The sequence below is a fragment of the Rhinolophus ferrumequinum genome, chromosome 17 (assembly GCF_004115265.2).
Source record: "Rhinolophus ferrumequinum isolate MPI-CBG mRhiFer1 chromosome 17, mRhiFer1_v1.p, whole genome shotgun sequence".
In the NCBI taxonomy this organism is placed as follows: domain Eukaryota; kingdom Metazoa; phylum Chordata; class Mammalia; order Chiroptera; family Rhinolophidae; genus Rhinolophus; species Rhinolophus ferrumequinum.
In genome coordinates, this window is record NC_046300.1 from 40253975 (window position 1) to 40269885 (window position 15911).

The window sequence follows — 15911 nt, forward strand, 5'->3', positions numbered from 1 at the left end:
AGCAATCCAAAAAAATAGAAATACTTTGACTCATAATCTCTTATCCTAGGTAATAAAGGTAAAAATTCATAACAACAAAAATCCCAATCACCTGGAACTATAATAACTCTTTCAAATGTAATTCTTAGGTCAAAGAGGAAATTAAAACCAAAGTTACAGAATATCTAAAGAATAACACTGTATCAGAATCAACAGGATCCAAAGCAGTGCACAAGAGGAAAAGCCACAGTCATAAAAGACTTTCATTACTGAACAAAAATAATAAAAGTAAATAAAATATACATCATAGTCTATAGGGTACAAAATAATAAAAGTAACTCCGGGAAAGAGAATATTATAATAAAAAAGGATAAAACCAGAAATTAACTGCAAAACAGGAAGTCAATACAAACAAATCCAAGAGATGGTTCTCTGAGAAAAATAACTGCAAATAATTTTGAGAACATGAATGAAATGGAGGATTTTCTGACAAAGCATAAAATACCAAATTGACTGTAAGGGAAACAGAAATTCTAAACAGACTAAACAGACCAAAGAAGGAATGCAGAAAGCTGTCTAAGCTTTACCCTTTACCAAATCACCAGGCCTACATGGTATCACAGGTGATTTCTATAAAATTTCAGGGAACAGAAAGAGATATCCAATGCTATTAAACCTGCAATGGAGTAAAGAAAAAGATGAAAAGAAAGCCTCTAAATTCATTTTGTAAAGCCAGTATAACACTACTAATTGAAACTGCAAAGATGGTAAAAGCAAACAACAAAAAGCAGATCAGCAGTTGCCTGGAGACAGTAAGAGAGGGAAAAGAAAGGATTACAAAAGGCTAGAAGAACCTTTTGGGAGTGATGAAAATGTTCCGTATTTTGATTACACTGGTGATTCCATAGGTTCACACAACTATCAAAACTCATCAAATTTTACACTTGAAATAAATACGTCTTATAGTATGTAAACCATTCCACAATAAATAAGGACAAAAAATAATTTAATTGTACACTTAGGACATGTACATTTCCCTCCTTGTGTATGTAATTTTATATTCATTGAAAAACAATGGATGATTTTTATGTGCTAATAAAGAATGTCCAAGATATATTGTAAAGAAAATAAAATTAAGAATGCAGCATGCGAAGCACAATCACATTGGTGTTTAAAAAAAAAAGAAAATCAGGGCTAGCCCAGTGGTTCAGGTGGTTGGAGTGCGGTGCTCCTAATGCTGAGGTCCTCGGTTCGATTCCCACATGAGCCAGTGAGCTGCGCCCTCTACAGCTAAGATTGTGAACAGCAGCTCTCCCTGGAGCTGGGCTGCTGCGAGCAGCCAGAGGTCGGTGTGAGCTGCCTCGGGCTACCGTGTGCTGCCATGAGGAGCCAGTGGCCAGCATGAGTGGTCGGCAGCCAGCTAGAGCTGCCGTGAGATGACAACCGACGACCTGCGACCGACTGCCTAGCTGGGGGGAGCGCAAGGCTCATAACACCAGCACAGGCCAGGGAGCTGTGTCCTACACAACTAGCCTGAGGAACAACGGCTTGAACCGGAGTTGGGGGGGAGTTGGAAGAAGAGGGAAACAAACAAACAAAAAGGAAATCAAATTTATTATATGTATGCCTAAAGAATTTCTGTAATGATATTCAAGAATCTGGTAATAGTGAATATTGCCTTTGGGGAACGCAGAGTAGGTAGGGTCTGTGGGAGAAGAGAGATATTTTATTATACACTATTTCGGTACAAATGAATTTTTTATAAATACATTCATGTGTCATTTGTTTCAATCAAAAATAAGATAACATTTTCTTATTGACTTAGATATAGAAGAAACACTAAAAGATTCAGAAATATATACAAAGTCATTCAAATATAAAATGGATGTTCCTTTGGTAACCCCCCAAATTGTATTTTAAAAATACTTGTTCATCTTTATGTTGAAATAAATGATAAAAGAATCGCTTACAAAACAAAACACACCAACACTATGAAATCCTCAAGTAAAGGAGGAGATAGGGATTCCCTAGTTTCTCTGAGTCTTTAAATCACCCACACAGAAAACCCAAAGAGGTACACTGTTACATCAATTATAAGTCAATGTCAAGTGCGTGATCTACCTACCGAATCAGCTGCCAAATGGTTATTTGTATTGGTGAACTCTGAGACCAGCTCATCAGCTACTTCATTATATGATGTTGTACCTTTCCGCTGAACTTTCTCACACACTTTCATTGAAAAATGTCTCAAGCCTTTTCCATTTTTATCTCCTTTTTTGCTTCTTTTACTAAAAGAGAAAAAAAAAGTTTATTCTCCATTATACTTATTTAGAGACTTTTTACAAAACTATAAAATACTGTGAGATAATAATTTGATGTTTGCTTCAAATCATAGATTTTAATTTAGAGATGAGGAAATGTTTTAAACCTAATTTTTACCTTAAAGGCCTAATAAACTATGAAGCGACAGTGTTTCCTTACGCGTATCATTCATTTAGTCAACAAGTATTTACTGACCAGTTACTTACTCTTATGTGCCAGGCACTGTTCTACACACTGGGAATAAATCCATGACAAGAACAAAAACTCTGCCCTGGGCAAGGTGATATACTGGTCAATACTTATCTTTTTGTATTCTATGTACACTACAGTTCTTTTTCACCTAAATTTATCTACTCAATTTTGAAACAGAAGTTATCAGTACGTATTAATAATGATCTAAGTCTTCAATTATTTTAAGTTTGGTTAATGCCTAGACCTCAACTTTGATAACTTAATCATTAAATTTTTTCAGGGGTTCAGTTTAGTTCTCCTAATAGTTGAGTCCCAACGATATGCCAAGAACTGTATTAGTGATTAGCAGTACAAAAATGATAACTGAAGCAAAATCCTTTCCCTCAGGGGATGGGAGAGAGACAAAACAGACATATAACACAAATAATTCCAATATAATAGTTAAATGCCAAGTTGGAGTTATTCACAATGTTCATGGGAAACAGGCAGAGAGGCATCTAGCCCAGCCTGAAGGAGGAAGTCTTGCTGGAGTAAGAGTCAAAGTCAAGTGAAAACAATCAACAAAATGCAAAGGAAACCTATGTTATGGGAGAAAATATTTGCAAACCATTTATTTTATCTGATAAGGGGTTAATATCCAAAATATCTAAGAAATTCCTACAACTCAATAGCAAAAACAAAACCAAAAAAGCAAACAAAAAACCCCAAATAACCCAATTAAAAAATGGGCAAAGGACACAAATAGACATTTCTCCAAAGAAAACATACAAATGGCTAATAAACACAAGAAAAGATGCTCAACGTCACTAATCATCAGAGAAACGCAAATCAAAACCACAATGAGGTATTACCTCACACCTGTTAGGATGAATATTATTAAAAAAAAAAAAGTAAGTGTTGGTGAGGATATGGAGAAATGAACACCCTTGTACACTATTGGCAGGAATGTAAGATGGTACAGCTGCTACAGAAAAAAATACGGAGGTTCCTCAAAAAATTTAAAATAAAATAATCCAGCAATCCCATTTCTGGGTGCATAGCCCAAAGAATTGAAATCAGGATCTCGAAGAGATATCTGCTCTCCCGTGTTTATTGCAGCATTATTCACAATAGCCAAGATACGGAAACAACCTAACTGCCCATAGACGGATAAATGGATAAAGAAAAGGTGGTATATATACACACAGTGGAGTATTATTCAGCCTTTACAAAGAATCAAATCCTGCCATATGGGACAACACAGATAAACCTGGAGGACATCATGCTGAGTGAAATAAGTCAGTCACAGAAGGGCAAATACTGCATGATTCCACTTATATGAGGTATCTAAAATAAACTCATAGAAGCAGATAGTAGAATGGTGCTTGCTGGGGGCTGGAGGGAAAGGGAAAACGGGGAGTTGTGATTCAAGGGGTATAAAGTTGCCGTTATACAGATGAGTAAGTTCTAGAGATGTGCCGTCCAACACAATGCCTAGTAACAATAATATACATTCACAAATCATTGTTACGAGACACAATGAGGATAGGTCTCATGTTAAGTGTTCTTACCACCATGCCACCAACAAAAGAAGGGGTCAAGTGAAGGAAGTTAGGAAGGACACTCAGGCAGCAGCAGCAGCAGTAAACACGTGGAAGAGTAAGCAGATGGTAAATGTTAAGAGACTCGTTAACGAACAGCGCAGTATTACCCGACTATAAAGTACAAGGCAAAAAATGAGGCAGAAAGGCAAACAAAGGGCCGGAAGAACAGAGCCTTCCCTGCCGTGCAAAGGAACCTCGGCTTTATCACATTCCATCAGTATAACTACATTCATTTGTAAATTATTTATATGCTCTACTGTAAGACATACACAAAGAAACAGACACAAAGCACTTTTCAAAAGAATGAGATAAGGACACATATCTATTTTGCTTTTCCCACATTCCCAAAGAATCATCTGTGCACTCATTGTGGTCACAGACTATTACTGAAATACTGTAACACCACTAAATGGTATTAAGTGGGGGAGTGGCATGGTGTGATTTTCAGTTAAGAGATTCTGGCTGCAAAGTAGAAGATGGATCTATGGGGGGGGGGGGGGGGGGGGGGGCGGGAAACAAAAGCCGAGACAGGAAGACCAGGTGAGAGGCTACTGTAATAGCCCAGGCAAGATATGGTAAGTTCCGAAATTGGGGCAATTGGTCAGGTTGAGTAAGAAGAGATGGATTTACAAAATTTTCAAGATAAAAATCAGGAGACCTGAGTGACTGATTGATGTAGATGCTAAGGAAGAGTGAAATAGAGGAGAATGACCCTTAGAAAGAAGGGTCATTTTGAGATCAAGGAGATAGGGAACAAGTTCACGAGGTCCACTTTAAACCTCTTCATCTGCACTGCAATGCATCTGCCCAATACCTTAGTATAACCCACACGCAGCTACTGAGAGCTGGAAATGTGGGGGGTGTACATTGAGATATGCTATAAATGTAAAATACACACTGAATTTCAAAGAGTTGGATTAGAAATGAATGTAAAATACACCTTATGAATAATTTTAAATGTTCAATTAAATGCTGAAATAGTATTTTAGCCATACTGGATGAATTAAAGATACAAAAATTAATTTCACATTTGTTTTTCCTTTTTAAATTGGCAATTAGAAAATTAAACATTACATGTGACTTGCATTCCATGTCTATTGGGCAGCAATGATGTTTGAGTTTGACATGCCTACAGAACATCCAAATAGATGTATTCAATAGATAATTGAATACATAAGTCTACAGCTTATAGGAGAGAATCATTTACAAACTTATCAGCATCTGTACCCAGGCCAACCTCCTTCCTACCAGCCTCAAAGAATTAGGTATCCCCCCTTCCTTTTCAAAAGCAAAGTTCTTTTTTTAAGATAACAGCTCTATGAAATATAATTCACATACCATAAACTTCATCTTCTTAAAGCATACAATTCAGGTTTATGAAGAGTTAAGCAACCATCACCACAATCTGATTATCTTCACCCTAAAAAGAAACCTTGGGCCCACTGGCGGTCACTTCTCATTCCCTGTGCCCCCAGCCCCTAGCAACCACTATTTCTGTTTCTATGGATGTGTCTATTCTTCAAAGTCAGTTTTTCAAAATGAGTTTTTCACTCCAGTGCTTCTGTTGCTCTATTCTTTGTTCTCTTTGAGCTGTTCCATACAGTATTTTTTTTGCTTTTGGTTTTTTAAAACATACAACTTTATCATGGAACCTGAATCTGATCAGGACTCCAGATCCAACTACCAGTTTAAAGGAAATACTGAGGACAGAAGAACATGCTAAACTACACTATGGGGATGCAACAAACAAAATCTTTAGGATGTCTCTTCAGGACACATAATGTGGTTTCTTTGACTAATAAACTGTATGGGGTAGAAGGAGAGAGAGAGAGGGATAGATACAGAGGGGAAATTTATAGATTGTAAAAGGCATAACAATTTACTATTTAAATCCTGATTAAAACCACACACACATACACCCTAGTTATGGGGGAGTCTGGGAACATTGCAATACAGCAGCATAGTTTTAAAACTCTCCAAATTCCCAGATAAAAACAGAGCAATTAGATAGCAAAACCAAAACCCTGTGATAACACTTACAACAAAACTAGACGACAAGGTATCGTCAACAAACCCCAGAATACAAGCTACCAACGGCCAAAAGACCTACACAGTAGTGTCTGTATGGGCAGAAACAGAAATACTCAATGGGGCTGCATTTAATGGAACTCAGAACAAGATAATTCCAAAATAGTCAACAAGAATTTACTAGAAAGCACAACAGTGGAAATGAGAAGTTTTACCCTCTTCAACACCAGCTGAGTGCAAGGGGCCGGCAGAAAGCACCAAAGAGGTTGCAACAATCTAGTCTGTATGACTCACAACTGATATTCAAAAGAAAATGACAAACATTGAAGGCAGGCAAAGAATGTACTGACAATAAGGGTATCGGAAGAAGAAAATCAAAGTAAGGGAATAGAATAAATAATAAATGCTATTAATTCAAGAAAATGATCATAAAATAAGAGAAAAAAGAGAATATTATCAACACAGAATGACAAATACCAAAACATTCCAGTCAAATTGCTGAACTTCAAAGAAAAGAATCTTTTAGTCATCTAGAAGAAGAGTATCAGGTTTTTCAACAGCAAGGTGCTATGCCAGAATAAAACAAATGTATTTAAGAAACTGAAAGAATGAGCCAAGGATTTTTGTATTCAGCAAAACGGACCATAAAAAGCACAAACTCAGGGATTACTATTCCCAAGAGCTCTTCCTGAAGAAACCTCTGGAGAACAAGCTTCAGACAATCAAAAGACTAGAGAGTCAGTGACATAAGGACTGGTGAGTGTTAAACATATAGTTACCTGTAAATAAGACTAAATGAGGGCTAAGTGGGAGAGAGTATAGTATATAAATGGGTATATGCTTCAACACTGTGACTGAAGTGTGACTATTAAAAAATGAGAAGAGAAAAAAAAAAGAAAAAAAATGAGAAGAGAATGAAGACTGCATATGCAAAAATAAATTTTTAATATTTTCAGCAATCACATGAATGGTAGTATTAGTATTATTTGGGACTGTTGAGCAATGTAATATGGGATAAAGTCATGATCAGATACACTAATTCTATCATCTCTTTCATCCCTGATGTCCTTAAAAATCAGGATCAGTGTGGAAGGGGGCTGAGACGTAATGGAGAACAGGTTTAGTTATGGTTTGAAGTGGAAGTGTCAATATGAACTCAAGAAGTATTATACCTTTGTGTTTGTATCTTAGTTCTGTCCATTGAAACAACTAGAAAACATGACCAATCTAGCAACAATGAGTATTCTAGTCCCCAAATGGAGCTTGACATATAATTCTCCCTAAAAAAAATCCAAACAGCGCTTCTCAGAGAAATGGCTGATTCCAGGTATAGGGCAGGAAATATACAAATGAACTTGGAACATCTTGTTAATACCAGATAACAAAGAAGCTATCAAAGATGACTAGGGTCATATCAAAAGGACTAAAGAATCAACTAGAAGGGGCTCCTACTGGCCAAAGATGGGACAATTTAAGCTTCAACAGTGATAATAATTGCTATGTATGAAACCTATCAAATGTTTAAATTTATCAATTCACAATGATATTTTTTAAAGGGAAGACTTGCTCACCTTTGGAGGAAGACAGAAACAATTCATCATCTTGAAAATTGGTCAATAAATTTATTGGGAAGGAATCAAGCATTTATTCTGCTTTCCTGTATGAACTGTTTACCTCTAGGTAAACAAATAGTAGAAGGGGGAAATGTCTTTATATAAAAGTAGCCCCAGTAGTAAATGAAAAGGAAAGGATAGAATTAGAACACTAATTGCAACCCAAAATGAATTAATAGAGACAAGCATTAAGCATCAGTGGTGTTTACATCATAAAAAGGGAGATAACCAAACTTATGTGCCTCTTAATGGAAGAACACACCACTATCTATATTCTTGCCAAAGGATCGGACATTAGTCTGATAAAGCCTCTGAATCTTACGGACAAACTACATTAAATACAGAGAACAGAAGAATATGGTGAGATGCACTGAGTATGCAATCAGCAAAATCTAGACTGTGGGAAAGACTATAGGTCAAATGGCCTAGTTTCTTTACCAACTAAAGTATAATGAAAATAATGGGACAGAGGGGAAATCTATATATAAAAGAGAGATCGACTTTTTTTTTTTTAAGTGGGCAAGATTAAAATGTAGTGTCAAAGGATGTACATTTAAGTGATAAAACTGTTTAAACATGCAAGGAAGTGATTACTATAAAAATCAGGAAAATAGTTATTTATAGCGAAGAGAAAGGATCGTGATTCAGAAGGGACACAAGGAAGGGCCTTCTGGGGTCCTGAAACTTCTTGATCTGGTGATGGTTACAAGAACGTTTACCTTAAAGGATTCGTTAGTCATACATTTGGTTTTTGATGATTTTCTGTATCTGTATTTTATTTTACAAAAAAATTAAAACAAACAAGACATTTAAAAACTATAAATTTGAATAGTTACTAGATACTTGATATTAAAGAATTATTGTAAATTTTCTTAGGTGTAATATTGATATGAGGTCTGATAATTAAGTTCGCAAACTTGTTGCAACACAGTTGCTAACCTTTTTTGATATTCATTATAAATTTGTACCAACTGGACAAATAGTTAACCAAGTTCACTGTTTGGAAGCGCTGAAAAGGCTGCATGAAAAAGTTAGATGACCTGGACTTTTCGCCAACAATTCATGGCTTTTGCATCACGACAATGCACCAGCGCACACGGCACTCTCTGTGAGGGAGTTTTTAGCCAGTAAACAAATAACTGTAGTGGAACACCTTTCCCACTTACCTGACCTGGCCCCCAATGACTTCTTTCTTTACCCACAGATAAAGGAAATATTAAAAGGAAGACACTCTGATGACATTCAGGACATCAAGGGTAATACAATGACAGCTCTGATGGCCAATCCAGAAAAAGAGTTCCAAACTTGCTTTGAAGGGTGGACTAGGCACTGGCGTTGGTGCCTAGCTTCCCAAGGGTCACGTCGGAAGTGACCGTAGTGATATCCATGCCATGAGGTATGTAGCACTTTTTCTAATAAGATGAGTTCACGAACTTAATTGTCCGACCTCGTATACAAACTTGTTCACAAGCAGTACTACTCATAATAGCCAAAAAGTAGAAACCCAAATGTGCATCATTAGTGACCAGACAAAATGTGGTATATCCATATAATGGAATATTATTCAGCAATAAAAAGGAATTGAAGTACGAATATATATGCCCAACATGGACGATCTTTGAAAATATGCTAAATGAAAGAAGCCAGTCACAAACTCAACAAGGCAGGGAGTCCTATTTCCTTGAGATCAATGTTCCAAGTTTCAGCCTGGGGAACTGTCTTTGGTGTAATTTCCATGTGTTTAGAGATGGGATGGGAGGTATAAGGGGGTTGGAGGATTGGGCAAGTTCAGCTGGCCCAGATGCTCCTTGGATAGATAGTCTTCACTTTGTTGCCCTCATTACATCCGCCATCGACTCATCCTTGTTTTTCATACTTGTCAGCTCTCAGCCTGGAGCCTCTCCATGTCAGTGCAGAGGAGAATGGCTTCCATCTCCCATTCTACTTCTCATATGTATATTTTGGGATGAGGTTTCTTTTTCATTTGTCCTTTCTTATAATCACAATAGCTTTTCCATTAGGAAAAATCTGTATCTCTACTACTTTCTACAGCACTTTTAGAGATTTATTTCCTTTTACTATTGTTTACGTGAAAATGTCAATAGGATTTAAGGGGTTGGGGGTATAAACATGGTGTTCAGTTCGTCATCTTAAATGGGAATCTTCTTATCCAAATCTTAAATAAATAGAGTTTACACACTTTTTTAGAACCTGAGCTCTTTGAAACACCAAGATCCTCTTTCTAAATAACATCAAATTCGGCCACAGGATGTAAACACTATGGCATCTATTAGTCCATAAATCAAATTAAGAATCAGTAGGAAGCATTCTTTACCAAATAAAATCAAACTGAGAAATTAAAAGAAAACCAAGAAAATAAAACTACTAATACAGTATAGCTTAAAAAGAATGTTACATTTTCAGAATAATTTCATTTCAAGTGATTTTGTGCCCCAAAATTCAAAAGAATTGTGCCCAAAGAATAAAAAGTATTTATCTTTCCAGGCACTTAAAAAGAATCCACAATCACTATCTTTTTATATTTTCCTAATAATATTTTTATTTATGTAAGTAATATAAAACTAAAATTTGTAGTATAAAACCCAGGTATAAGTTGTAATAAATGTATTCCATTCAAATAAGGGATTATATATAATATGTGATAAAAACTATTTCTCATTAAAATGAGTCAACCAGAATGTTTACATCAGGAAAATAATTTTATTTGATAAAAATAATTTAGAAACTTACCCCCCCAAACCTCACTTTCCTATATGTATCCATTGTGCATGTGTGCAGGGGGTGGGGGGCAATCGGAAATGGGAAATCAACGTTTAGTCCTCGTGAGCCTCTCCTCTCCCCGTCCTTGGGTTATGTCATCCAGGCCTGTGACCAGTTACATGCTCATGAAATTCTGATATATACTACTGGGATCATCGCTTAGATAACTAATAAACTTCTTGAATTTCAAATGTCTAAAACAAAACTCAATCCCTCCCCAAATCTACTCCTAACTACAGTAAATGTAAATGGCATCAGTATTTACCCAACTGTTCATGCAAAAACAAAGCAAGAGCCATCCTTTATTTCCCCCTGTCCTTCATTCAACCTATCAATAAATCCTGTTGGTTCTACCTCCAAAATTAATTCTTTTTTCCCTCATCTTCATTGCTATGCCACTGCCCCCTGCAATAGCTTTCTAACTGACTTCCTGCTTCTGTATTTGTCCCCTTCAGCAGCCAGTGTAAATCAGATCATGTCATATCCCTGGTAAAAATCCTTCTTAGAATAAAACCCAGATTCCCTACCATGACTTGCCAGGCCTCTGATTCCTGCCTACCTCTCCACCCTCATATCTCATATCACTCTGCCTTTCTCACTGTCTCTAGGCCACTCACCACTGTGCTTCCCCCAAAACATCAACCTGGTTTCTCATTTAGGAGCTCTGCATTTGCCAGTGCCTCTGCCTAGAATCCCTGGCTCCCCCACCTCCCCAGGCTACTTACATGCATTCAAACTTCATCTCCTGAGAGAGGCCTTCTCTAAGACAGCCAGCACCCTTCCAATAATCCACAAACCACACTTCTTATTTTTTTGCCTACCAACTACCACAGTTTAAAATTATCTAATTTGTTTATTGTCCCCCAACCTCCAATATCAGCTCTTTAAGGGCAGAGACTTTTTGATCTTATTATTCTCTCCAATGCGTAAAACACAGCAGCACTTAAAAGATATTCAAAATATTCGTCAAATGAACACTTCATGAACATCATTGAAGCAGTACAGATATTAATTAACTATACTGATTTTGATTAGTAGCTTATTATGATTTAGATTACATTAATTTTTTATAAAGTTTTAACTGAATTCCAACAGAAAAAAAAATACTAAGATTACATGAGCATACAGAAGACTGAAACACCATTGTGCTAAATCTTAATCATTTAGGACAGGAATAAAGAAAAACACACAGAGGCTGCCACCATCATCTGTAGGGCACCCAGGACCTTCTTTCCCCGATAGAGGGCCCAAAGCAAAAAGGAGACCTATTTGGAAGAAAGACATACATTTATTTAGAAGACACCATCAGATTCTCTCCAAAAGTAAAAAGAGAAAGTGAACAAATTTCAGAATCAAAAACCCCAGGCAAAACCAGAAAGGAATTTTCAAAGCTCCTTCTGCAAGCTCTTTGAAAAGTACAGTGCACCAGAATACAGGGGAAAAACTAATGAGAATCTCTTAAAGGATCCTTCATCCACCAAACAAGATTTCTTCAGAAACCACTTTGCTCTTGCAAAGGACCTTGACCAAAGAACAGCTGAGTAAAACATACTTAAAGTTGTATTGTCATGTGGTAAGATGAAATAAAAAGCTTGTATATATCCACATATATTGATGTATAAATCCTTGAGGAAGACTAATATAAATACTTACATATAATACTAAATCAACATACAAGACATTGAAGAGATAATGATTGGTTTGAAAAAGTCAAGAACCATATGACTTCACTGATATGTGGGATATAAAACTGAAGGCAACAAAGGAACAAGACAAACAAAGAAACAAAAACCCATAGACACAGACATCAGTTTAGTAGTTACCAGAGGGTAAGGGGGGAGAGGGGTGGTAGAAGAGGGTAAAAGGGGTCAAATATATATGGTGATGGAAGGAGAACTGACTCTGGGTGGGGAACACATAATGCAATATATAGATGATGTATTACAGAATTGTGCACTTGAAACCCATGTAGTTTTGTTGACTATTGTCATCCCAATAGATTTTAATTAAAAAAAAAAAAAAGATTAGTCTGTGGTTGAGAGCTGGCTTTTTTAACTTGAACACTTGGGAGAAGGGAACCAAAGACTTTTCACAGCATTACAGAAAATCATAATAAAATTAGAGGAAAATAAACACTTGTAAGAACAACAATAAAAACCTCATGTAGTAATTAATTTTTGTGGTTTGGGGGGGATGGAATTCTTTACATCAAAGTTATATTAAAAAATAAAAAGAGAATAATAAAAAGCACTAGGGGGAAAAAAAGCCACTGAACCAGATGCAGAGATGCAAAGTTGAGATAACGGATATACCAGCAATTTTAATCTAGCACTTTTACATGTGATCTTTAGCAGTCTCTCTCTTATGAAGGAGAGCGTAAAGAGAACCTTGTTTTTTATACTGTTTGCAGTACATAGATGCCACCAATCATAACTAACGAATAGTTCTATTTTAAGGCCATAAACATTGCTAAATACATCTTTAAGAACTTGCACTGCTACCCTTTCCAAGGGTAAATACAAAGAAAGACCAGTATGAGTTGGAAAGAGGAATTTCCATTAGAAAGAAAAGAACATTTCGCCATAGATTTCTACATGATACAGCAGTTCCTCAGACATGATTTTCTGTGTTTAAAACAGTTTAGAACCAAAAGCAAGCAACAAAGGCCACCAAGGAACTAAAGCAGAGCCATTGTCAATGGAAGAAAACACACATTTTTCATATGTAGCCCCGAGGTCCTACTCAGAGCCTATTCATGTTTATTTTAGGCTGAATTTTTAACACAACTGACCATCTAGTTTCTCAGTGCACAGCAACTCAGAGATTATAAACTAAAAAATGAAAGAAAACTATTACATTGAAAGCTGATCAAAGGAGAAAAGAAACACCATCATTGAAAAAAGGAATTATAAAATCTTAGAATCAAAAATAAAAATTAAAAAGCATAACTGGCAAAGTTTTACTTAAAATAGTACCAATCTTACAGAATTCCACTGACCCTAAGGCTATGTGTCCTCCTTTATCGTGAAACGTTAATATATTATAGTACCCAGTATAGTGGCTTGCATGGACTATTGAACTTAAGTTCAAATAATGACTATAAAGTGATAGTTTTTAATCCTGAAGTTTCTCACTTGGCAGGTAGGCATTTTTTTCAACAGACCACAGGTGATTGTGATACACAATGAAAACTGAGAAACACTTTTCTAACAGTCTAAGAAAAGGTTATATTAGACTCGATATATTATTTAAGAAAGAAGTGAGAATTTACTATGATCTTTAAATGTGTCCAATAAGACTTGTCTTTAAAAAGTTTGGGCATATTGAGGTAATGTGGAGCATTCACTTTGGTAGAACTCCCAAAAGGAGGGAGGGGGCTAAATGACATACTACTGACAGCCAATCTACTCACAGGATAATTTCTTTTGAAACCATATAGATATGACAAATTTATGTAATGATAAGTGAAGCAGGATATTCAGTGTAGCATGAAATAATGGTAGAAACTCAATAAAGTTAAAGTTATGTGAAGAAAAATATCTTACTAACTTCAACTAGAGTAGAGTCTGGGCACCAAACAGTAGCATCTCCCAAACAAAATACTTACACTTATACTCACTCACCTTTCTGAAAAATCAGTGTCTATAAATTCTCTAGCCCGTTTTCTATCACTAAAAACAAAAAAGATAGCATAAAAAGAATACATATATAAACAACTTTATTTCACGAATAAGGTATGATAACTTTAATTCCACAATGAATACAACCTACACAAAAATGGACAAATATACGATATGCCCATAAAAAAAACACAAAACTTAAATTTTATAAAAGGACCGAGAAATCACAACAACATAATTTGAAATTCGTCCAATGAATCATTAGGGAGGAAAATATTGCAGATTTATAAAGGGGAAGGCACAGAAAAGTTGTATTTACTCTGGAATGACTGACTATAAAAACACTAGGCAATCAATACCACCCCCAATAGAAAGCTCAGCTAGAGCTGAAAATATCAAAACCCTGGTCATCTCCAAAGTGAGCCAACATTACTGGCATTGGCTTGGCTTTCATGTTATAATCTCCCAAGGCTATGCAGAAATCCATGGTAACTTTTACATCTGCATGACAGTGCTCATAAGGAGTGAATAAAGGCCATGGAATTACAGATGATTCTATCATTTCATCTCACTTGATAATGGAAAAGAATGTATACACACATGAAACTCTTGTGTTTCTAAGTATACATACATGTGTGCATTGTGTATGTATATGAATATGTATACCGCTTAAAACACTTTGCCGAGATTATTTCATTAATTCATTAAATATCCTTGAAGCAAGGAGATGCTTACTTAACCAAGATTTACTGTCTGCTTGCTAGAACTCACAGTTGTAAGTCAAAGACAGAACTAGCAGTTCAGTACACCACAATTTAAATAACTTCTAAAGTGACAGAATGAAGTTTTGAGTCATTAATTTCACTATTTCTTTTTCTTTTATGGAAAGATAAGATGTTAAAGCAGTGGAGAAAGATTGGGGAAGGGTATTTTACAGGCAAATATGAAATATGGGGAGGTTTGATACCAAAAGTGGCAAATGTGTAATGGAAAGGATACTGATTTAATAGCCCAGTGTTTTAGAAGAATCAAGGGACAACTCAATGAAAATTTTAATATATTTGGCCTCTTTTTGCTGGTTCCTTTTCTAGTTTTTAAGGAAATAAGAATCCATAGGGGAAATTCTGAGCATAACCAACAATATATGACTCTTTTCTTATGTTTGTTAAAACAATATAAAATAAGAGTTTTGATATATCCAAAGCAGCTAAATGTCAGAATCATAAAAAGCAGTTCTCTTTCAGAGTTGAAAAAAGTCAGAAGATTCAGGTACAAGTTTTTATACTGTTTTTCTCTATTTTAAAATAGTTGCTCCATGAATGGTTTATATCTAAGATATGAAGCGAAATAAAATAGGTGATTTTAAAAGAAACACATTAGTTTTTAAGGAACTAGACTAACATAAAACAAGAACAGAAGACAAGATCGTGAAAAAAAAGGTCAGAACTTAAAAAAAGTTTTAAAAATGGTAACTTGTAACAGCACTCTTACCCTGGGACCCAGCCAGTAGCTTCTGCTATGTGTGTCTGAGTAACCATTGCTGGTGCAGGGGTATATGGACTCCCAATCAGAACACTTCCTGAACTGGTTAGTCTCTGTGGTGTGCTTATAATCTGTAAAGTTAGGACAAAGAAAATAATATCTTTAGTTATTAAGAAAAGCCTACAGACACAAAATAAAGTTGATTGCTAACCTACATACGAGGAGGAAACCTTATTGCTTAAAATGCACTTAATATTAATCATCTAAAATGTAAGCAATACCTTTGATTCATTTATATCCTAGGATCTTAA

At 35.7% G+C, this 15911-nt stretch overlaps 1 protein-coding gene across 9 annotated transcripts in view; it reads right to left on the minus strand.

The window, feature by feature from the left end:
* Positions 1–15911, minus strand: part of TFDP2 (transcription factor Dp-2) — a 149182-nt gene that overhangs the window by 23896 nt on the left and 109375 nt on the right. For all 9 annotated transcript variants that reach the window (XM_033132370.1, XM_033132368.1, XM_033132366.1 and 6 more), the window contains 3 exons: positions 15610–15731; positions 14122–14169; positions 2105–2267 (listed from right to left, as the gene is read on the minus strand). In XM_033132370.1, the coding sequence (XP_032988261.1) occupies positions 2105–2267; positions 14122–14169; positions 15610–15731 (333 nt within the window). The remainder of the gene's footprint in view (positions 1–2104; positions 2268–14121; positions 14170–15609; positions 15732–15911) is intronic.